This window comes from Notolepis coatsorum (genome assembly GCF_963971535.1).
Source record: "Notolepis coatsorum genome assembly, chromosome: 10".
In the NCBI taxonomy this organism is placed as follows: Eukaryota; Metazoa; Chordata; class Actinopteri; order Aulopiformes; family Paralepididae; genus Notolepis; species Notolepis coatsorum.
This window is the reverse complement of record NC_140174.1, coordinates 3,662,067-3,685,342: the sequence shown is the minus strand read 5'-3', so window position 1 is coordinate 3,685,342 and position 23,276 is coordinate 3,662,067. Positions and strand designations below refer to the sequence as shown.

At 45.4% G+C, this 23,276-nt stretch overlaps 1 protein-coding gene across 3 annotated transcripts in view; it reads right to left on the bottom strand.

Annotated features, from left to right (window-relative positions):
• Positions 1 to 23,276, bottom strand: part of llgl2 (LLGL scribble cell polarity complex component 2) — a 69,958-nt gene that overhangs the window by 5,003 nt on the left and 41,679 nt on the right. The window contains exons 14-24 of one of the 3 annotated variants that reach the window (XM_084323551.1): positions 23,223 to 23,276; positions 20,849 to 20,944; positions 18,632 to 18,828; positions 14,848 to 14,998; positions 12,359 to 12,506; positions 10,011 to 10,127; positions 9,414 to 9,580; positions 4,441 to 4,705; positions 2,254 to 2,404; positions 1,480 to 1,508; positions 1,229 to 1,276 (exon numbers count right to left, since the gene is read on the bottom strand). The exon at positions 23,223 to 23,276 is cut by the window's right edge and continues 51 nt beyond it. In XM_084323551.1, coding sequence (XP_084179677.1) covers positions 1,229 to 1,276; positions 1,480 to 1,508; positions 2,254 to 2,404; positions 4,441 to 4,705; positions 9,414 to 9,580; positions 10,011 to 10,127; positions 12,359 to 12,506; positions 14,848 to 14,998; positions 18,632 to 18,828; positions 20,849 to 20,944; positions 23,223 to 23,276 — 1,423 coding nt within the window. The remainder of the gene's footprint in view (positions 1 to 1,228; positions 1,277 to 1,479; positions 1,509 to 2,253; positions 2,405 to 4,440; positions 4,706 to 9,413; positions 9,581 to 10,010; positions 10,128 to 12,358; positions 12,507 to 14,847; positions 14,999 to 18,631; positions 18,829 to 20,848; positions 20,945 to 23,222) is intronic. The other 2 variants (XM_084323552.1, XM_084323553.1) reach the window with 2 other exon arrangements.

The window sequence follows — 23,276 nt, the reverse complement described above, 5'->3', positions numbered from 1 at the left end:
TAGGTTAGGTGTGAGGTCTCCAGTAAGGTTTAAGGTCCGCACTGGGAATATGGCATACCAGGCCCTGGTGGTTTAGGTTTACTTTATTTGTTCAAGGGGGACAGCGTACATTAATAAAACATTTTAAAAAACTTAAATGCACCCAATTTGAGCCAAAAGGCTAATCATTTCCATTGGCAGTCCCCCTGCCAGAAGGTACAGGCAAAAAAAATGTATGGGCCGATACAATTTTTATTTTACATTTTTAATAATGAAAAGAACGATCTGCCCATAAAGCAGGGACAGCAGCCCATTGGTTAATTCTATACACTGACACCGAGTTGGCCCAATCACATCTGTGACCAGGCCCCACCCCCCCTCCGTTTCTCCCGTCAGACTCCGCGGCTCGGAGCCACAGATCTGTGGACGGGTGAGGGCGTCAGGGGGCGGAGCCACAGATCTGTGGATGGGTGAGGGCGTCAGGGGGCGGAGCCACAGATCTGTGGACGGGTGAGGGCGTCACAGCGGATACACAAAAGCACAAGGAGGTGCGGAGGAGTTGTGGGCCAAACATTTATTATTTATTTGTTTTTTTTATCTAGAAGTGGAAGCTGCTAAATGTGCAAAACAACAGATATTGCTGCAGGGGCTTCAACTTCTACAGCGAGGAGCGCTGGCTGAGTGAGCAGGAGAGAGAGAGAGAGAGAGAGAGAGAGAGAGAGACAGAGTGAGCAAGAGAGAGAGAGAGAGCAGGAGAGAGAGAGAGAGAGAGAGAGAGAGAGAGAGAGAGAGAGAGAGAGAGCAGGACAGAGAGACAGAGAGAGCAGGAGAGAGAGAGACAGTGAGCAAGAGAGAGAGAGAGAGCAGGACAGAGAGACAGAGTGATTGAATGTATGTAACATATATATATATATATATATATATATATATATATATATATATATATATATATATATATATATATATATGTAACAGGTGTTAAAATCGAGAGTGGGTCCGCTGGTGCACTGGGCCACACGGCACTTACTACTCCGCTTCGCAGTGAGTTTTCGGGGGGAATAGTACAGTAAGTAGTACGCCTATTTAAGGAGACCGCAAGGATGGTGTGTACTGGTCGACGGATTGTGGCGGGCCGGCGCTCTGGGCCAAAAATGCCATGCCATGCCCCCCTGAGGCAAAAGGGCATGAAAATAGGAGGAGTCCCACCTGGCTTCTTCTACGAGTCCCTCTCTTTTCTTTTAGTACTCACTCTCGTCATTCAGCAAAGCATGCTCCATAACGCGTCTAGCGGCACTCTCTGGAACACAGTGGCAGCGGGCACAGCGGGCAGCAGCAGCACGGCGGCGGGGCACAGGCGGGTGGACAGACACACACACATTAGCACACGCACACAGCTCTGACGAGGAGGCCGACGGAGCTACATTTGGGACAATGAAATTAATTTTTTTTGTTTTGTTTGTAGCCTTTTTATCTAGAGCTCCGAAAACAAAGAGACTTTACCTGCATCTTCACCGTCCTTCCTGGAATTTCTAGAATCGTGACAGAAGAGACAAGAGAAAACGTAAGATAAGATAAGATATTCCTTTATCGATTCCCTTGGGGGGAATTCTGGCGTCATAGCAGCCTGGAGGAGGGGAGGTGGGGTATAGGTACAGGGAAATAGTACTAGAAAGACAAACATAGGCAATAAAATTTGATCAGGATATGTAAGGGATAATGTATAGCTACGAGGTCATTGTCGCAAAATAATTGACCGACAGAGTTTAAAATACCGAGGCGCCTCAGCGAGGTGTTTTAAACGTCAGTGAAGGTCAATTATTTTGCGATGATGACCGAGTATAGTATATACTTACTAACAATATACCTAATTCATTTTACACCATCGACAAGACGAGATCAAACGCAGACGCGGTTGTTCTGTGGCTCTGTCAGCCCAAATAAAGTGATTATTATTATCGCCGGCAGCCCGGCAGGTGTGTCTGATTGCACTGAAACAGTGTGTGTCAGTGGGGCTTGATTGCGAACAGCTGCGCACAGCGGCCATTATTGTTCCACAGAGGTCCGTTATCGAGTAATATCGGACCTCTGCCGAGCGCTATTGACCAATCACAAGCAAGCATTTCGACGAATGTGAAAACGCCATGTAATAAAAAATAATAATGATAATAAACAGTGTCGACAATATAATTAACTCTGAATATAAGAATGAGAAAGGACCAAACTCTGCTCCATGGGAGGGCCCTGTGCAGGGTGGTGGAGGGGGGGGGGGTGTACCTGTGGTCCCCGGAGGCCCCGTCGGGCGGTGCCCTGTGCAGGGTGGAGGAGGGGGAGTGGGGGGGCAGCTCCACCAGAGACCGGGGCTCCACCACACAGCGGGCCGACAGAGAGAAACGCTCAAACTCCGATGGAGAGATCAGGTAGAAACCTGGAAGGAGGAGAAGACAGGGAAAGAGTTGAGAAGAAAGAAAGGAGGTGGAGAGAAGCTCTTCCAACACGTGTTCCAGCAGCTCACGCTGAGAGAGTCTGAAGCATTGTGTGTTGATTCAGGGATGATGGCAGGCTGAACACGGGGAGTTATTGGAACATATTGGAGCCACGTTTCACAGGTCAGAAATATTACAGTCATCGTTTTTTTTGGTCCAAATGACCCCAAAATAATAGTCTATGGCAGCAGGGCTTGGAGGTAAAGAGGCCGGCCGGCCAGTAACCGAAAGGTCGCTGGTTCGAACCCCCGCCACTGACAGGAGGGTGTGTTCCAGCTGTGAGCATCTACCATGCCCTTGAGCAAGGCAATGAACCCCAAAACGTCTGCAGAGTGTGCTGCGGGCGACCCTGCACTCTGACCTCTGTGTGGGGGATGTATGTATGTAACTAGGAGGGGATATGCAAAAAGACCAATTTTCTATTTCCTTGTGTACATGGATTACCGTAATACAAATACAAATGTAAAAATCTTCTAAGAAGGGCGGTCGGATGGCATAGCGGAGTTTGCGCTCGACCACCAATGCAAGAGGCTGCGGTCTCGACTCCCGGAGTCAGCATTGCCCTGCGGCTTGAGCCGGTCGTCATACTAACTCGTTTGGCTGGGTTAGGGGGAGGGAAGTCGATGGGGTGGTGATCTGGCGTTGTGGACAGCGACGCCTACAGGTCAGGTCTGGGCGCCTGCTCAGCGAAAGGCAGGAAGTGGTGAAGGCAGCGTGACCTCCCACGCGTTACGCTTCACCAATGAGAGTCCTCGCTGCCAGGTGGAAAGAGAGCCACTGGCTGTCTCCGCATGTGTCGGAGGAAGCATGTGGTTGACTTCAGGGTTCCCTTGTACCGACCAGTAGGAGGAACATGCGCACAACAACCAGGTACGGGAGGGGGGGGGGGGGGGGTGGGGGGGGGGTTGGCATAACGACTAAATTGGGATGGGGAGAAAAATAGAAAAATCAGGCGGAGAAAAAGAGGATACATTATTTTTTGTATCTTCTAAGAAGACTGCCGTCGGCTGCAACGGATGGCTCCCTGGTATCAGGCGATACTTGGTGCAGAATCAACGGTGAAACAGTGTCGCCTGTAGGGGTGGGCGTCACCAGAGGCCTCACGATACGATACTATCACGATACTTAAGTCACGATACGATAGTATTGCGATTCCAAATATATTGCGATATGCCGAGTATTGCGATATTAATATTGCGATATATTGCGATTTATTACCTTTATTCAACTGCAAAGTAAAACTTTGTCAACGTGTTTTATCTAATAAAATAAAGTTCAGTCTGTTCGTCTCACTTCAATCATTTTTATTGCAGAACGTGGTATTTTCTCAAGCAGACAGATGTCAACACTGTGATCTGTGTTGCATGTACCTGACAAACTGAACTGTTTGTATTACGGTCATATTCCAACTTAACTGAATGCACACGTGTGCGTGTGTGGACTACTGTACTATTACAGGTATTGAAATGAACAATGCAACTTCCTTATACAATTATTATTATTTAAAAATCAAAAAATCAAAATAATAATTAAATTAAATAATAATTAAATATCGATATTTGGCGTCCTTGTATCGATACAGTATCGCCACGCAAAGTATCGCGATACTATATCGATATTTCCCCCCACCACCACTAGTAGTAGTCTGGTGTAGGCCCTGTGGCTCCTCCTACCCTGTGGCTCCTCCCCCCCTGGCCGTGCTGCTTGGTGAACACTGTAGGCCCTGTGGCTCCTCCCACCCTGTGGCTCCTCCTACCCTGGCCGTGCTGCTTGGTGAACACTGTAGGCCCTGTGGCTCCTCCTACCCTGTGGCTCCTCCCACCCTGGCCGTGCTGCTTGGTGAACACTATGGCCCCCTGTGGCTCCTCCTACCCCGTGGCTCCTCCTACCCTGGCCCCGTGGCTCCTCCTACCCTGGCCGTGCTTGGTGAACACTAAAGGCCCTGTGGCTCCTCCCACCCTGTGGCTCCTCCTCCTACCCTGGCCGTGCTTGGTGAAGACACACGAGGCGATGCCGCTGACGTCCTCCCTCCGGATGCAGGGGTGGTGGACCTGCAGCTTGACGCCGGGCAGCGACACCACGTGCAGGTCCCCCAGGTTGGTGAGCACCACCAGGCCGCTCTCGCCGTAGTCCTCCGACTTGCTGCTGCCGAACCAGGCCACGCCCACACGGCGCACGCGCGAGCCGTCGATGGCCGTCAGCTTCAGCTTCATCTTGGCGTGCACCTTGGGCAGGGTGAACACCTGGGGGGGGGGGGACACACCAGCGCTTCATTATCATCAGGAGGGTGTCTGCTGGTTTCAACCAGGGAGGTTCCATATTGGCTTTTTTTTTTTTACAGATATCCGATATTGTCCAACTCTTAATTTCCGATACCGATATCAACCGACACCGATATATGCAGCCCCCCCCCCCCCCCACCCAAAAAATTAATAATTTCAGGTAATTAACATTACATATCTCTTATTAACACAACATTATGCATACTTTTGACAATAAATAAAATAAGAATTTGTTCTAACTTGCTTGCCTGGGTAAATAAAGGTTAAATAAATGTATACTATTTTTTTATTTTTTAAACAGATACCGATAATTTCCGATATTACATTTTAATGCCAATAATTTCCGATATTACATTTTAATGCCAATATCGGACATCCCTAGTTTCAACAAGTTCAATTTAGAGCTAAATCTTATACCAATTTCACGACCATACTAGCAAAAAGATAAGATTACAATGCATCACTGAGCCTCACTGCATCACTGAGCCTCACTGCATCACTGAGCCTCACTGCATCACTGAGTGAATGAATGAATGAAAACTTTATTTAACAGATTGCAGAATGGGTACAATACAGTACGGCTCAATACATACAATTGTTAAGGGATGCAGACCTGAGAAAGACGTTTGTCTTGTTTCCATCAGGGTCCCCCATTTTCAATTCATATAGACATATATGACATACATGACATACAGATAGTCAGTACTGCTACATCTATACATTTATGACATACCAGATTTGCAAATACAGTACTGTTTGTGATACAGAAGGAGTCAAGAAAAGGGAGTATATACATTTGACGTAGAAACTGTATGGAGGTTGGGTGGGGGGGTTGGGTACATTGGGATATTGACAACCATACTGGGTAATTTACATTGGAGGTGGTTGGGGGGGGGGGGGGGGGGCACACTGTATAAACAAGTAACACTGTACATTGAGGGGGGGGGGGGAGGAGACACTGTACAAACAAACACAATTGTACATTGAACTATTGACAAAACCATACTAGGTAAATGACTGTACATTGGAGGGGGTTGGAATGATTGGTTAGGATATTTACAGGGGCCAGTGTTGAATTGCAGTCTCCCGTAGGTGTCCCTTGAGAGAGGTTTTGAAAGTGGGTAGTGATCCACATTCCTTTACAGCTTTGGGTAGGGCGTTCCACATTGATGTGGCATAATTGCGAAACGTGTTTAGTCCCTTATTTGAGCCGAATCTGGGTTTGACATGATTTGTGGAGCTCCCTCTGGTGTTGTGATCGTGGTATTCACTGACCTTTGGGAAGTATTTTGACATGTACATGGGTACCTTGGTCGTGTAGTGTATCTTGTAGACCAGGCCCATTGCAAGTTGTTGTACTCTGTCGTCTACTCTAAGCCATCCTAGGTTGTCGAAGTGGGCAGGGGTGAGGTGGGTTCTAGGAGTAAGGTCAAGCAGTAGTCTGACCAGTTTGTTTTGAGATGTTTGTAATTTTGTTTTTAGCGCCTTTGAGGTGCTTTGGTACCATGAGGTGCAAGCATAGTCGTAGTACCCCTGAATGAGTGCTCCTGCCAGAGTCTTCAGGGTGTTCTTGTTTACCAGAGAGGAGATCCGGTACAAGAATCGAGTTCGTTGGTTGACTTTTTTTATTACATTGGATGCCATTTTGTCACAGGAGAGATTAGCCTCTAGGATGGACCCCAGGTAGGTAATTTCATCTTTCCTTGTGACAATATTGTCACCCACTGTAACTGAGAAGCCGTCGGTCTTGCTGAGTTTGTTATTTGAACCGAAGAGAATGGACTCTGTTTTGCCCATGTGTAATGATAGTTTGTTATCAGCGAGCCATATGCAGATTCTGCCTAGTTCCGAGCTGAGGGTTTTTTCAACCTGTAACTTGTTCTTGTCAGAGACCAGCAGGGCTGAGTCGTCCGCAAACAGGAACAAGTTGCAGTCACAAGCTGACGACATGTCATTTGCATAAATTAGGAACAGTAGCGGTCCTAGTATGCTTCCTTGTGGAACACCACAGCTCACTGTGAGGGGGGGGGATAGGGTACCGTTTACCTCCACCATCTGTTCCCTCCCCTCAAGGTAGGATTGCATCCAGCTCACTGATAGACTATCAAAACCAATTGCTTTTAGCTTGTCAATCAGAATGGAGTGATTGACCGTGTCAAAGGCCTTTTGTAGGTCCAGCATGACCATGCCGCAGTATTTGCCTGCGTCCACCTCTTGTTTGATGTGGTCATTCAAATAGAGAAGGCATGTGTCAGTGGAGTGGGATGTTCTGAAGCCAGATTGGAATTCGTAGATTAGATTTTTTTCCGCTAGGTACTTTTCGACCTGTTCGTAGACTATTTTTTCCATGACTTTCGAGATGGAGGTGAGAATAGAAACAGGGCGGTAGTTGCCTGGGTCTAATTTGCTGCCCTTTTTGTGCAGAGGGGTCACCCTCGCAATTTTGAAGTCCTTGGGGACGTGTCCCTGTTTTATGGAGAGGTTTATTATGTGTGTGATGATTGGTGTGATGGCGGCTGCTGAGTCTCTGAGGAATTTGGAGGGGATGTTGTCATGGCCAGTGGCCTTGTTAGGTTGGAGGGCGCTCAGTTTATTGAGTACCTCATCTGTTGTTACCATTTCCAGCTTGAAGTCGTCCTTGCGGACCCCTAGGTTTTTGTAGAAAGCTACTATGTGTTCTACCCCATAAAGCCCTGAGTGGGAGGGTAGTTTGTTTACCAGTGTTGTGGCTATGTTTGTGAAGAAAATGTTTAAGTAATTGGCTACATCCAGCTTGTCTGTGATGAGCGTGTTGTCAGTTTTTATGTTTATGTTTGAGAATCTGGTTTTAAGTTTTTTACTGCATCCTAGTTGATTATTGAGTAATTTCCAAAGTTCACGTGGTTTGTTTTTGTTTTCCTCAGTTTTGTCATTGATGAAATTCTTTTTTGCAGTTTTGATCATGGAGTTTACGTCGTTTCTTAGTCTGTTTCTTTCTAGTTTGAGTTCAGTCACGTGGGCTTGGAGTTCACTGCTCGTGCTTTTAGTAAGCTTTGACTGACTTTTACGAAACTCAGAGCATTTTTTGTCTCTGGTTTTCATAGCGGCCAGTATTTCGGAGTGCATCCACGGCTCAGCGCGATTTTTTACCCTGGTGGTTCTTAGGGGGGCCATGTCGTTTAGTATTGCTGAGAATTTGGTTTTGAAACCAAGCCATGTTTCGTCAACCAGTGTACCATTGAGTTCATCTGACCAGTCCAGACTCTCCAGTTCAAGGTTGAAGGCCTCGCTAGAGTAGGTTTTGAGGTCTCTAGATGTGACTGTTTTGTGGCAGCCAGCCTTTTGTTTTAGTTTTTTTCGGGTACAGAATATCATATAATGATCACTTAACCCACATGCTATAACCCCTTTATTTGAGATCTTGGACTTGTCGGAGGTCAGAATGAGGTCAATGGTAGTCTGAGTTGATTCACATACACGTGTGGGTTGGGTGATTAGCTGGCTGAGGCCATGCAGATCACAAAACCTACTGAAGGCCTTGAAGACGGGTGCATCTTTTCGTCTCACTGCATCACTGAGCCTCACTGCATCACTGAGCCTCACTGCATCACTGAGCCTCACTGCATCACTGAGCCTCACTGCATCACTGAGCCTCACTGCATCACTGAGCCTCACTGCATCACTGAGCCTCACTGCATCACTGAGCCTCACTGCATCACTGAGCCTCACTGCATCACTGAGCCTCACTGCATCACTGAGCACAGGGTGGCAGCTACCATCTTCCTGGACTTAGTTTGAAACAGCACGGTGCAATACTACACCTACTGTAGACCTCAGTATATTTTTACTGTATATTTTATTCCATTTTCATTCTATTTTACTCTACTCTTATTCGTGACCTGTTCTGTCTAAATGTTTAAATGTTGAGCGATTTATATATATATATATATATTTATAATTTTTTTTATTTTTTATCTTTTATTTTTTCAAACATTTTATTTTTCCACCCTTTCCTTGTACAGTGTCCTTGAGTCTGAGAAAGGCGCTTCGCTCTTAAAATCCAATTTTTTTTTTTTTATTATTATTAAAAAATGTTTTATGTAATAGATATTCTCATTTGGTTCATTACAATTGACTCAAGCCTCGTAACAGACACAGTATTTCTGACACTGGGAATACATTCCCTGAGATCCATAGATGTCCCTAGAATCAGATACCAAGAACATGCAAATGGACCATATTAAAAAAAAAGTCTGTAAATGTGTATTCTACGTTCTTATGGAATGAATGAGATAAAAAAATATTTAAATTTAAAAAATGTTTTATTATTATTATTCTTTTTTTTAATAACTTTTGAGTTAATTTTCATAAGGCGATCATTTGCTGTGTAATTAACCCTTTCACTGCCACACGACAGAAGGTTAGCCCTTTACTATCACACAACCGACGGCGATGCTCCATCATTAGCATCATTACCTCTGCATCTGCAGAGCTAATGATGCTAATGATGGAGCATCGCCGTCGGTTGTGTGATAGTAAAGGGCTAACCTTCTGTATTGTCACAGTGAAAGGGTTAATTAATTAATCTAATTAACGCGATAAACCGACAGCCCTAATAAATATACCACGCGTGCCTCTGTGCCCCGTGTGCCCGAGAGGCTTCTCTGTGTGGGTGCAGCGCGGCCCTCACCTTGAACTGCTCCTCGGAGATGACCAGCAGGTGGTGGGAGCCCTGCATGTCGGGCGAGCGGGCCAGGTCGTGGGCCACCTCCAGGGGCTCGGGGAGCGGAGAGCCGTGGCCGTCCAGCACCACGATGGCAACCACCGGGGCCCGGTGCATCAGCTGGATCTCCTTGGCTGGAAGGGAGAGGCGTTGTTGGCAGGGAGGGAGGGAGGGAGAGAGGGAGGGAGGGAGGGAGGGAGGGAGGGAGGGAGGGAGAGAGGCAGGGAGGGAGGGAGGGAGGGAGGAAACGAGGAGGGGAAGAGCACAGGACAGCCGGTTAACCCTTTCACTGTGACAATACAGAAGGTTAGCCCTTTACTATCACACAACCGACGGCGACGCTCCATCATTAGCATCATTAGCTCCACATTTGCGGAGCTAATGATGCTAATGATGGAGCATCGCCGTCGGTTGTGTGATAGTAAAGGGCTAACCTTCTGTCGTGTGGCAGTGAAAGGGTTAAGTGTGTTCCAATGCACACACTATGCCAACTTGTTTATAAAGCTGTGTGTGTGTGTGTGTGTGTGTGTGTGTGCGTGTGACCCGTGTGTAGCTTTCTCTCACAGAGGTGTGCCGTGACTTGGTCCTCCATTCTGCGTTCCACAGGCGGGAGGCGGAGCATGTAGGCAAACACAGAGCCGCCATTGGTCCCTGCCCACAGGGAGGGCGTGTTGTGGGAGCCTATGAGAAAAAGGAAGAGGCGTGTCTATGTAATGTTTACAATAAACATCCTGCCGTTTAAGAGGAGGAGACAAATAGGAATTCTTGTGGCTCAGTGTTCAGTTTCCTTGCCCCAAAGTCTAACTTTAACCAGAAGTTCAAGTTCAAGTTTCTTTAATAGTTGTCATACAGAAGTACAGAATACTTTTATACAAAATGCTTCTTACTGTTATGCTCCAGAGACTGTGCTAGACAAGTTAAGTATGAAATAAAATAGTATAGCATGTTAAAAATAGAAGTAAAAATAGAGGTCACAGTGTTCAGTATACCGTACTTTTCGGACTATAAGCCGCAGCTTTTCCCCCCATTTTTCGACCCTGCGGCTTATATAACGGTGCGGCTTATATGTGGACAAAACCCGAAAATCGAAATATTGCTTTTTTTACTGCATTGAAATGTTATTTATCTGTTCCCTTATTTGCTAAACTTAATACAAATGAGTTAATTCTTGTTATTTGTCCGACAGTATTGTGTCCCAATGGGAGTCATTCTCTGTAGAGGTGGGAGTCATTCTCTGTAGAGGTGGGAACTTAAAGCTCAATATAAGAACGGCCATGCACCACCACCCACAGAATCGAGAAAGAGCAATCAATCTGTCAATCCTTTCCGTGTCCGGGCCGGGTGAGGTTTCCCGTGTTGAGTCAAATTAAGCCGCAGGCTCCACTCCTTACATTATGGTAATTAAACATTAAAACACATGCGGCTTATAGTCCAGTGCGGCTTATATATGTACACATCATTCAATTTAGCTGCTGCGGCTTATTAGGGGTGGGAATCATCAGTTTTATCACGATACGATACGATATCGATTCTTTGGACAACGATACGATATTTGCCGATATCACAAAGTCTGCCACGATACGATACGATACGATTCAATTCAGGTGCCTGCGATCGATATGAGGCGATATTATGTGCCCATTTAACACAATCAGTCACATTTAGATCAACTAAAAAAAGGCTACGGAAATATCAATTGATGTATTTATTTTTGAGCTCTTCCAGACATTTAAATGAAAAACAATCTATTGTTTTTAATACAAATAGACCTCCTGTTCACTTGTTTTTATATATTGAGCTTTAACACACACACAGACACACACACACACACAGTCCCCCACAGCCCCCACCCCTCCTCCTTCCAAGTCCCCTCTTCACTCTCCTGTTCTCTCTCACGGTTAGCTGCTTAGCTTTTAAGCAGCCAACGCGACGTTCATTTAGATATTTAACGCGACGTTGGCATAAAGGAATGGCGACGATGCAACGCCTGTTATATGCATTTGACCCGTTGCGGGGAAAAAACTGCACAGACTTATATCGGCTCGCAAAATAGACGCTCTGTAGTGCTTTACAGCAGACGCAAACACTGCTGTAATGTCTACACGGAGTTTCACAATACTGGGCGCCGGCGGATATGACTCGCGGGGATTTTCAAAATAAGAGTATCGCAATATGAATCGATCTTTTTACGTTGCGTCGATCCTATTTGATTATTGATAATAGATCGATATATCGATCTGGATCGATGTATTGTCCCACCCCTACGGCTTATAGTCAGGTGCGGCTTATAGTGCGAAAAGTACAGTAGACATATGTACAATGTTCAATGCAGAATATTGGGGGCTCGAGTCCGGGATATGAAATGCAGAATAGAAGTAACTGAGTTACCGTACAATATACTATGCAATGTACTAATATACAATACTATATAGTGCAAAGCAGAAATGGGATGAGGTACAATTTAGGTACAATTTACAGTAAGGTGTACGAGTTGTAGTGCAAATCCTTTACCAATAAATATAAAGTGTGTTTGTGTGATCTAAAGTGTGGGGAGTGGGTGCTGCAGTGTGTTGTTTGTTTAAAGTGAGTGTGTGCGTGTGGATGTGTGTGCTGTGTGCATTTGATGGTTGTTTCATAGTGTTCATTGTTCGTTTAGCAGCCTGATGGCCTGGGGATAGAAGCTTCTTCTGAGTCTTTCTGTGCTCGCCTTAAGACTCCGGTATCGCTTGCCTGACCGCAGCAGTTCAAAGAGGCAGTTGTTTGGGTGGCTGGAGTCCTTGATGATTCTCTTAGCCTTCCCCTTGCACCGCTTGTTGTAAATGTTCTGGAGGGTGGGAAGCCCCCCTCCAATTGTGCGTTCGGCTGAACGTGGGGGAAAGTGTTTTAAAACGGGGCACGGGTTTGTAACTCACTGTCTGAGAGGAAGGTGTCGGCGAGGTAGAGCGTCCGCACGAGGCCGGTGAAGGAGTCGTCCGAGGAGCGCGCCTCGATCTTCCTCTGGACGGGAGCCAACTCCATCTCGGCGAGCTCCGCCTCCAGACGTGCATTAGCCTCCTGGAGCTGAGAGAGAGAGAGAGAGAGAGAGACATATAGAGAGAGAGAGGGAGAGTTAGAGAGAGACATATAGAGAGAGAGAGCGAGCGAGCGAGAGAGAGGGAGGGAGAGAGAGAGAGGGAGAGAGAGAGAGAGAGAGAGAGAAGAGAGAAGAGAGAGAGAGAAGAGAGAGGGAGGGAGAGAGAGAGAGGGAGAAGAGAGAGAGAGAGAGAGAGAGAGAGAGAGAGAGAGAGAGAGAAGAGAGAGAGAGAGAGAGAGGGATGAGGCAACAGTGGTGAGAGAATGGGAACTGGCGAGGGAAATAGGAGGCTTGAGGAGAAAATAATTGCCGCAGCGATATAGTTTTTTCCAAAGGCCTAATTGTAACACCAAATCACACAGGCACAAACAATATTAAAAATAATTATTATAATAATAATAATTATGTGAACAACATACAAGAACTAAGATTTAAGAAGTACATAAAAGGAAAATAACCAAATGACCAAATGCGTCCAAATTTTTTATGGGATTCGATCACATTTTCATAACAATAGCGAATATTACTTACCATGCGCCGTTTTCATTGAGGTTTCTTACAAATTAACAATGTTTTATTTGTCCTATATATGCGGATAACATTTAAAATCTTAAATTGTACCATTTTGTTTCCCTTTAGACAACAAACATAATGCTAACGATGCACTTTTGTTAAGATAATTAGTTTACCATTCGCGGTCACTGTACTGAGGTCGCATTAATAGTTTACCGCTGTTCAGATCACGTCAAAGAATAGACGCGTCCCAGTGACCTGTGACCTGTGCTAAAGCTCTTGGGAAATGTATTCATGTAGTTTTCAACATTTTCACCTTTTAATTTTAAACCAATGCTGCCATCTACTGACAACAGAAAGTGTCGTGCATCGACACCTTGAGAGCCACTTCCGTAAACACCGTCGCCCAAAACCCATTCTAGAGATTCCCACTTTTTTACTGGGAATGGGGCGTGGCCGAATTTGGTCCGAGACAATAAGAGTGACTGAGATTGGTCTACGTTCCGTTAAACAAAACCAGCGTTTCCGTTAGCCGGTAATTACCGGTATTTGACTGGCAAAATATGTTGAAGTCCGAATATTTAAATATCTCCGGTCATAATGTCCGGTGGAAATAATTCCTCTAAGCACAATTTTATTATTTGAATTGTATTAAAATAGGCTAAAATTAAATAGCCTATGCGATGAACATTTGTTTCATTGTGCTTCGCTCTAATAAAGCGCGGATGGCGCCGCTCGGATGTGAATCTTTTTTTTTCTTTTTTTGAGCCTGTCTGGCCACCATAATAACGACAAACAGCTATACGAGCAAGAGAGAGAGATGGCCAAACAAGCTAAACTTAACAAATATTTCATGAAACCAAGCACAAGCAGGTCTAATAATAATGACATTGACAACGAAGATGAGTCTTCTGAAGTCACAGAGACCGCCGATGCTCCCGCGGAAAAAAAACAAATGTCGAGCGTTCAGGCGGCGGCCCGAGTGGAAAGTTAAATTCTCCTGGCTGAGGTACGACATTATAGTCTAGTAGTCTAGCGTCTATGATGTACGAGAGATAACATTGATTGAACGTACACAAAGTACACTTTATTGATTGAACCACAAAGAGCATCCCCAGTCTGCTGCTACCGTTGCGAGCCTCGCAGAAGTCCGTCCACCTGTTCCAATGCAATGGGGATCTAGTCGCAGGTACAAAACGGATAGGCAGAACGAGACGGGGTGAGTAAGTGTTGACATTTTTTAATCATAATGCAACTGTTGGTTGACTGCCGTGTCACATAGTAATGCATATAATTGATTATAACTAAATGTAGGCTATAATGAAATCAACAAACGCATTACGAGCATGTGGCTCGTCCTCTCGCTCTCTGCATGCAAACGAGGCAATGTGATGATCAACTACAGTTTGCTGTGTGTGAAGTTGAACATTATGATATGTGTGACGTGTCTGATACAACGAGGTGAAGCGATGTCGACTCGAGATTCATTTGGGGGTGCGTGTGACAGTTGCTGCAGCGGGAGCCTGCAGGGCGGGAGCTTGATGCTGGATCAGCGTATCGCACTAACTTGGGAGGCGAGAGATAGTAATTTGATTCTGCAAATCAATTTCTCATTCTTCGCTTGATGTAATTAATACAAATGTCCAATATAACGGAATTCGTTAGCTCATAAAAATGTGATTATAACAGACTGCTGTTTAAAACTCTGACCGGAATTTCAGGAATATGTCCGGGGATAGAAATCTTGCAGGTCACCCAGACCGGCACGAATATGTTCTAACGGAAACGCTGTATAAACAAATAAAGGTCCGTTACCTTGGCGGCGTGGCTGGTGACGTGGTGTTTCCTCAGGGACACCCGGCTGCGACGGATCCTCCTGAACGACTGGCGGAGGGACTTCTTGATGCTCTTGACCCGCGACAGAGGACCCTCCATGGCCAGCTGGTCGCTGGGGTTCAGGGTGCACCTGCAGACGAGGGGTCGCAGGGTCAAACATTCAGCCGTGTGCGTCGACACAAGACGCTAAACAGTACTGTATATCAATATATATATTTTTTTGATCCACTTTTTCTCCTCCTATTTTTCTTGTATTTTCCCTCCCATCCCAATTTAGTCGTTATGCCAATTCCCCCCTCCTCCCCTTCCTGGTCGTTGTGCGCATTTCCCCCCCACTTGCCGGTCTAGGGAGCCCTGAAGTCTATCAGATGCTTCCTCCGATACATGTGGAGACAGCCAGCAGCCTCTTTTCACCTGGCAGCGAGCACTCTCATTGGGCGTGTGTAACGCGTGGGAGGCTCACACTACCTCACCCAGATCCCTTCCTCACTGTGTGCAGGCGCCCTGACCGACCTGTAGGAGTCGCTGTTTACAACGACCGGCTTCCCACCCGCTGACACCAACAATTGTGTCAGTATGACGACCGGCCGAGCCGGAGGCACCGCTGACAGCCGGATTCGATACCAGTGTCTCTGCGGTGGTAGACAGGCGCTTAGTCCGCTGCGCTACCCGGCCGCATCACTATATATTATTGTGTTCACCAGTGTGGTCGTGTTGTTGGGTTTTCGATACCGGTTGAAATAATCCCTCAGATTACTGTGGTATTTATAATATTTGTCTAATGGTGCGGCTTTGGCTCAGGGGTAGAGCGGGTCGTCCAATGATCGAAGGGTTGGTGGTTTGAATCCCGCTCAAGCCCATGTCCATCCCATTGCCGTTGTGTCCTTGGGCAAGACACTTAACCTACTTGCCTCGTATGAATGTGTATGCATGTGAATGAATGTTGGTGGTGGTCGGAGGGGCCGTAGGCGATGATTATTCGCCACGCTTCCGTGAGTCTGCCTCAGGGCAGCTCTGGCTGCAATTGTAGCTTACCACCACCGGTATGACTGTGTATGAATGAATAATGGACTCTGTGAAGCGCTCTGGGTGTCATGAAGAGCGCTATATAAATCCAAGCCATTATTATTATTTATACAGCAGCTTTCATCCAAAGCGCTTTACAGTTTGTTCCTCACATTTGACCCGTTCACTCACACATTCTCACACCGACGGCGGAGGCGACCACTCAAGGTGCCAACCTGCTCATCGGGAGCAACAAGGGGTTAAGTGTCTTGCTGCTCAAGGACACTTCGACACGCTGCCCAGGAGGGGAGGGGAGGGGAATCGAACCGGGAACCTCCGGATTACCAGACGACTGCTCTACCTCTCGATTTAAAAAAATCGGCACACTAAAGCTCGACATCAAGTTATTCTCTTTTCAAATCAGCACTATATCATCACCCAACACTCACAGGCCACATTCCTGTGCTAGTTATTCTCTTTGTGCAGAGAAAGTGAGGCCAGGAGGGTGAAACACGTCTACACACACACACAACACACAACACACACACACACACACACAAACTGAATCTCCCTCTTCTACACACATCTGTATCCCCCTCTTCTACACACATCTGTATCCCCCTCTTCTACACATCTGTATCTCCCTCTTCTACACACATCTGTATCGCCCTCTTCTACACACATCTGTATCTCCCTCTTCTACACACATCTGTATCCCCCTCTTCTACACACATCTGTATCCCCCTCTTCTACACACATCTGTATCTCCCTCTTCTACACACATCTGTATCTCCCTCTTCTACACACATCTGTATCTCCCTCTTCTACACACATCTGTATCTCCCTCTTCTACACACATCTGTATCTCCCTCTTCTACACACATCTGAATCTCCCTCTTCTACACACATCTGTATCCCCCTCTTCTACACACATCTGTATCCCCCTCTTCTACACACATCTGTATCTCCCTCTTCTACACATCTGTATCTCCCTCTTCTACACACATCTGTATCCCCCTCTTCTACACACATCTGTATCCCCCTCTTCTACACACATCTGTATCTCCCTCTTCTACACACATCTGTATCGCCCTCTTCTACACACATCTGTATCTCCCTCTTCTACACACATCTGTATCCCCCTCTTCTACACACATCTGTATCTCCCTCTTCTACACACATCTGTATCCCCCTCTTCTACACACATCTGTATCTCCCTCTTCTACACACATCTGTATCTCCCTCTTCTACACACATCTGTATCGCCCTCTTCTACACACATCTGTGTCGCCCTCTTCTACACACATCTGTATCTCCCTCTTCTACACACATCTGTATCTCTCTCTTCTACACACATCTGTATCTCCCTCTTCTACACACATCTGTATCTCCCTCTTCTACACACATCTGTATCTCCCTCTTCTACACACATCTGTATCCCCCTCTTCTACACACATCTGTATCTCCCTCTTCTACACACATCTGTATCGCCCTCTTCTACACACATCTGTGTCGCCCTCTTCTACACACATCTGTATCTCCCTCTTCTACACACATCTGTATCCCCCCCTTCTACACACATCTGTATCTCCCTCTTCTACACACATCTGTATCTCCCTCTTCTACACACATCTGTATCTCCCTCTTCTACACACATCTGTATCTCCCTCTTCTACACACATCTGTATCTCCCTCTTCTACACACATCTGTATCTCCCTCTTCTACACACATCTGTATCTCCCTCTTCTACACACATCTGTATCCCCCTCTTCTACACACATCTGTATCTCCCTCTTCTACACACATCTGTATCTCCCTCTTCTACACACATCTGTATCTCCCTCTTCTACACACATCTGTATCCCCCTCTTCTACACACACATCTGTATCTCCCTCTTCTACACACACATCTGTATCTCCCTCTTCTACACACACATCTGTATCTCCCTCTTCTACACACATCTGTATCGCCCTCTTCTACACACATCTGTATCTCCCTCTTCTACACACATCTGTATCTCCCTCTTCTACACACACATCTGTATCTCCCTCTTCTACACACATCTGTATCTCCCTCTTCTACACACATCTGTATCGCCCTCTTCTACACACATCTGTATCTCCCTCTTCTACACATCTGTATCGCCCTCTTCTACACACATCTGTATCTCCCTCTTCTACACACATCTGTATCTCCCTCTTCTACACACATCTGTATCTCCCTCTTCTACACACATCTGTATCTCCCTCTTCTACACACATCTGTATCTCCCTCTTCTACACACATCTGTATCTCCCTCTTCTACACACATCTGTATCTCCCTCTAGGGCTGAGCCCAAATGTTCGAACCTTTGAATTTTTTATTTTTAATAATAATTTAAAAAAAACTTTTCTTTTCAGTTTTAATATTTTTTTCTATTAATTCTGTTCAAACCAATAGGGGTTTTTCTTCACAGTTGCAGATAAAGATTAGGCTACACTAATATAGTATTAAAAGAAACTGATGAGTTATATTCATTAAAGAAAGTTGATTTCATTGATTTAGTTGGGCTAAAGACTAATTTAATCAGATGAATCACTTTATTCAAATTAAGGATTTAGTTTGAGGATATTTATATAAAAAAAATTAAATTATTGAAAAAAAAAGAAAAAAAAATCTAAACGAAGATTCGAACGTTCGTTCAAAAAACCCTGACGAAGTTCGAATCCCAAAAACAGGCTTCGGGGAAACAGCCTTATCTCCTTAGTGCCCTTACTTGACGAGGACGTTGTTCTTCTGCTGGTAGTCGTACAGCCCGAAGCCGTGGCTGGTACCGAAGGCCACCAGCTTCCACTCCGAGTGCAGCGTGAGGGCGGTGACGACGGCGGGCGGCTGGCACTGGACCAGCGCGAAGGGCTGGAAGCCCGGAGGGAACATCACCGGCTCCTCGCGCACGTCCAGACGCGTGTGGCCCTGTGTGGCCGGGGAGAGAAATGCAGAGAATGTCACACAAGAGAACCGGGTTATTATTATTATTACCGGTGGCCTTCGGGACAAAGAAGGAGCGCAGGGGTGCGTTTGAAAATTATGAAATTGTCACGACAAAAACCTATAGTCGACGCCGGAGATGATTTGGCGTGAGAATGCAACGCGTCGGGTGATAAGGGGAAGCACCTATTGATTGGTCGATCAGGGGGGCCAGTTGCTCGGCCATGCCGGTGACCGTCGGAGCGTGGTCTCAGTAGATCAGATCCTGTGTCGTCGTGCGATGGTTCACGCTGTGCACTCAGCGGTACAGACGGTAACGTCATAGCCGCCGTAACACACACACAACACGCTGTCGGCGTGGGAGTTCTCGTCACCGTGAGTGAAGAAGACGCAGAGCTTTGAATTTGTAACGAGCTAAATTGGTTGAATGTTTAGTGACAAGTCGGTCTCCCTCCCCCTCCCGCGTCTCGAGTTGCTCAAAACATTAGCTTGTTAGCTAACTATCCCTCATAGCTAACTGTCGGTCATATAGCGCCAACAATGACTTAGATTGCAAGGGGAAATAGACATCCTATTGTGGCTCTTCCTCTGAAAACTCCCCAGAAGCTACTCTAGATCAGTGGTTCCCAAAGTCGTGGTCGCGACCCAAAGGTGGGCCGCGAGATGATTAAAAGAAAATAAAAAATGTCAGGCCACTGAACATAGAAGCAGGCCAGGACAGTGTTTCTAGTTGTATTCTAAAATGCTATTCTATTGTATTCTAAAATGTGACTAAATGGTTTTATATTAACTTAATAAATAAACAAAAACAAAAAATCTACTTATTTCAACGAACATTTCAAACTAAATAACAGATTATGCACATAAAACGCTGAAAACAACTGAAGCAACAATAGTATTTTAATGAGGCTATTATTATTATCATTATTATTTTGCAACAAGTTAGCCCTCTCATAAATAGCACATATAAATGAATAACTAACTTGAACTAACTTAATAGGATTGAAGTGATATTTGGCTTAAAACATCGGTCGCCTGAAAAAAAAAAAAAAAAAAGAAAGAAAAGCCTGACGATGTGCATTGGGCCGCGGCTCTCTGACGCCTTATTTTCTGGGTCCCGGCCTGAAAAGTTTGGGAACCCCTGCTCTAGATCCACGTTTGCCTTGATTAGTCCAGTAAACAGAGCGTGCAGGGAGGGCAGCGTGGCGTATCACAACACAACAGGCTGCCAATCCAAGTCACTGGGGGGCGGGACTAATCCAAGTCACTGGGGGGCGGGACTAATCCCTGGTACTGGCCAGGCTCGAGGCACCACAGATGCCATAATAATAAGCATAGGCCGTTATGTGTGTATGTATATGTATATATATATTGAAAATGAATTAAACATCCTAATGTTATGACGATACAATAAGTTGGGAGCACTTTCTTTTGAGATTTGTTTGAGTTGAGATAAGGTCCTGTGTAGCAGTTTGAGAACATCTAAAAGTTACTTATAATGGTCAATGTTTTATTATAAACATAACATTTAAAATTCTTTGTTAATGAAAAGTTCGAAAAAAAAAATTGTGTGTATGCCGTCAATTTATGCCGCACCCCCTACCCCCACCATCTTTCACACTACGGTATATTACTATAACAATATCAATAATATGGCAATGTTGTCTATAAGCCTACTACGCAACACTAAAATCTCGATGATGGGGATGTGAAAGAGACAACGTGATCATTCCATCTCATCAGTGTATTATAACCCTTTCACTGCCACACGACAGAAGGTTATAGCCCTTTACTATCACACAACCGACGGCGATGCTCCATCATTAGCATCATTAGCTCCGCATCCGCGGAGCTAATGATGCTAATGATGGAGCATCGCCGTCGGCTGTGTGATAGTAAAGGGCTAACCTTCTGTCGTGTCACAGTGAAAGGTTGTGAACCGGCTGTCTGTCGCGTGGCAGTGAGTGAAAGGGTTATCATCAAGATGTGGGGGGGGGGTCGGTACCTTCCAGCGGAACCCCTCCTGGCCCTGCAGCAGGTCGGCCACCTTGGCCTCCACCGTCTGCTCCGCCGCCTCGTCGTTCAGCTCCAGGATCAGGATCTGGACACGAGGAGGAAGTTTGGTTTGTTTTTATAATAATAATAATAATAATAATAAATCATTTAATTTATATAGCGCTTCTCAATAACCCGAAGTCGCTGACAATAGTCGGGAGCAAGAGTACAAACAAAGAAACAAAAGCAAAAGAAAGAAAAAACAAAGAAACAACAAAGAAACAAAAACAAAAGGAACATGAGACCATGGGGGGGAACAGGGGAGACAGCATGATAGCACAAAAAGACTGGAGACAGACATCAATCAGGTTGAAGGGGTTATGGGTGGGGGGGGGGGGTTGAAGGCGAGGGAGAACAGGTGGGTTTTGAGGCGAAAAATATCAATTTTTAAAAGATACAAAATGAGAACTTGTACGCTAATAGGCAAAAACCCATACACAAATGCAATACACGTTAACCGCCAATAACGTTGTACGACGGGTTTGCTGGTCATGCGAATTCTGCCAAGCCACGGCGTACGACGTTATTGAGATCATATTTAATTTTTTCCGCCATGGTATTCATAATTCCGCCACCCAGCCTCTGCTAAGAGACAGTGGGACTCTGCACAACCGTGCAACGCTTCAATACCGCCGCCTGGTGGATGATCGGGGCGAGTTACAACCGGAAATGGATCTCTGGTGATCTCGGTGCATCTGGGAATTCCGTCCGGCAGTCACATATCGTTGCGGGACTCTAGACACACATCCGTGTATATGGATCGCTGCCATAACTCAATAATCGATATGATTTGGGCGTTTATTATTATTATACAAACCGGAAATGGATCGAGTCGATCGACGTCAAATAAGTGGGATCTTTTTGCTCCAGTCTCATCGGCGAACGGTAAGAGGACAGTAACGTTACTTTCAGCTTGATTGTTTATTCTTTTCAATGCAAACCGCTCTGATCAATATATCACCCATACTACATAAAGCATTTACTGACGATCACGGAATTATAAACGACCCCCCCCCCCCCGCCCCCCTTTCATCCGTGCATGATGAGTCATAACGTTTAGGATCGTATTCAGTTGGATTTTTTAATACAGCGTGTATCGCGAATAAACTGCAATCGATAATCTATATTATGCGTTTAGGCCTATAACTAGCGTTCTAGGAATTACTGCAGAAAACGATAAAAACATACTTATATTCTAGACGGTATTTTCGTATGAATCTATGAATGAAAAAGTATAACATTCCTACATCCTGAACGATAGATAATCGATGTTGAATGGGCCATAGTAATGTCAATTTAGCAATACAATTTAAAAAGTTATAGCCCTGCAAAGAAGGTGAACATCTCCATAGGCTTAGAGTGGTGGCAGTGATCATACATTGATGGATAGAAGCGTGGCAGTCAATGTGTTAAGGCAACAGCTGTAATTGAGATTTGAGTTTCTTTTTAAAAATCGATTTACTAAAAGTGTAGAGATAACTAGGTAGGTTGTTCCAGAGTGTTATGCACCTATAAATAAAAGACCGCTTTAAAGCATTGGTTCTAGGACGAGGGAGTACAAACTGACCCATTTCTGGCCCCTCTTGTATTATGGTCTTGTATGGAGCTTCTGTACACAAGTTGCTCAAACACAAAATATGGAGTCTTGCTGTTAATGACTGATTTACACAATACAAGTGAGTTGTTAGACGATAACCTTTTTTACTAAGTAGGTAAAATACAAATAAAAAAACACAAGCTTCGTCACACAATACTATTACAATAACCAAGCGGTTAACAACTGAATCAATCAAAATTGAGTTAGAAGTGAAATTTTACTTTACAATATCAGTTTTATCTTGCGACAACGTTTCAGAGTTCAATCTTGCTCCGTTTTAGAGAAAAGGGGTATCAAGCATTGCAGTAACTACAAAATCACTGGATAGTCAAAGTACTTTAAAGCCATTTTTCTCAGTTTCACTGTTTGCGTAGTTTCTGCGGTTAACTTCTGCAGGGCAGTATACCATCATCACTATTATTACAGACTGATCCTGCCATCCCACTACTATTATAACTACCGTTATTACTACCATCACTATGTTCATTACTATTACTACCTCTCCCGCCTGTACCGCCCCTCCCCCACGCTGCTATGACGCCTGAATTTCCCCACGGGGATTAAGAAAAAAGGAACACTTGACAACAGAAACGACACTTCCATAAACGTCCACCAGAGGGCGGACCACAGTTTGCACACTAGGGTCTTGCCCTCCCTGAGGTGAATCCTGCCAGATCAGATAAGAGTGTTTTGGGTTAACGGCAGCTCCGTGGGCGCGCTCTCTCACCTGTCCGGCGGTGCCAGCCACCGCCAGGTAGCCGCTGTATTTACACAGGTGGAT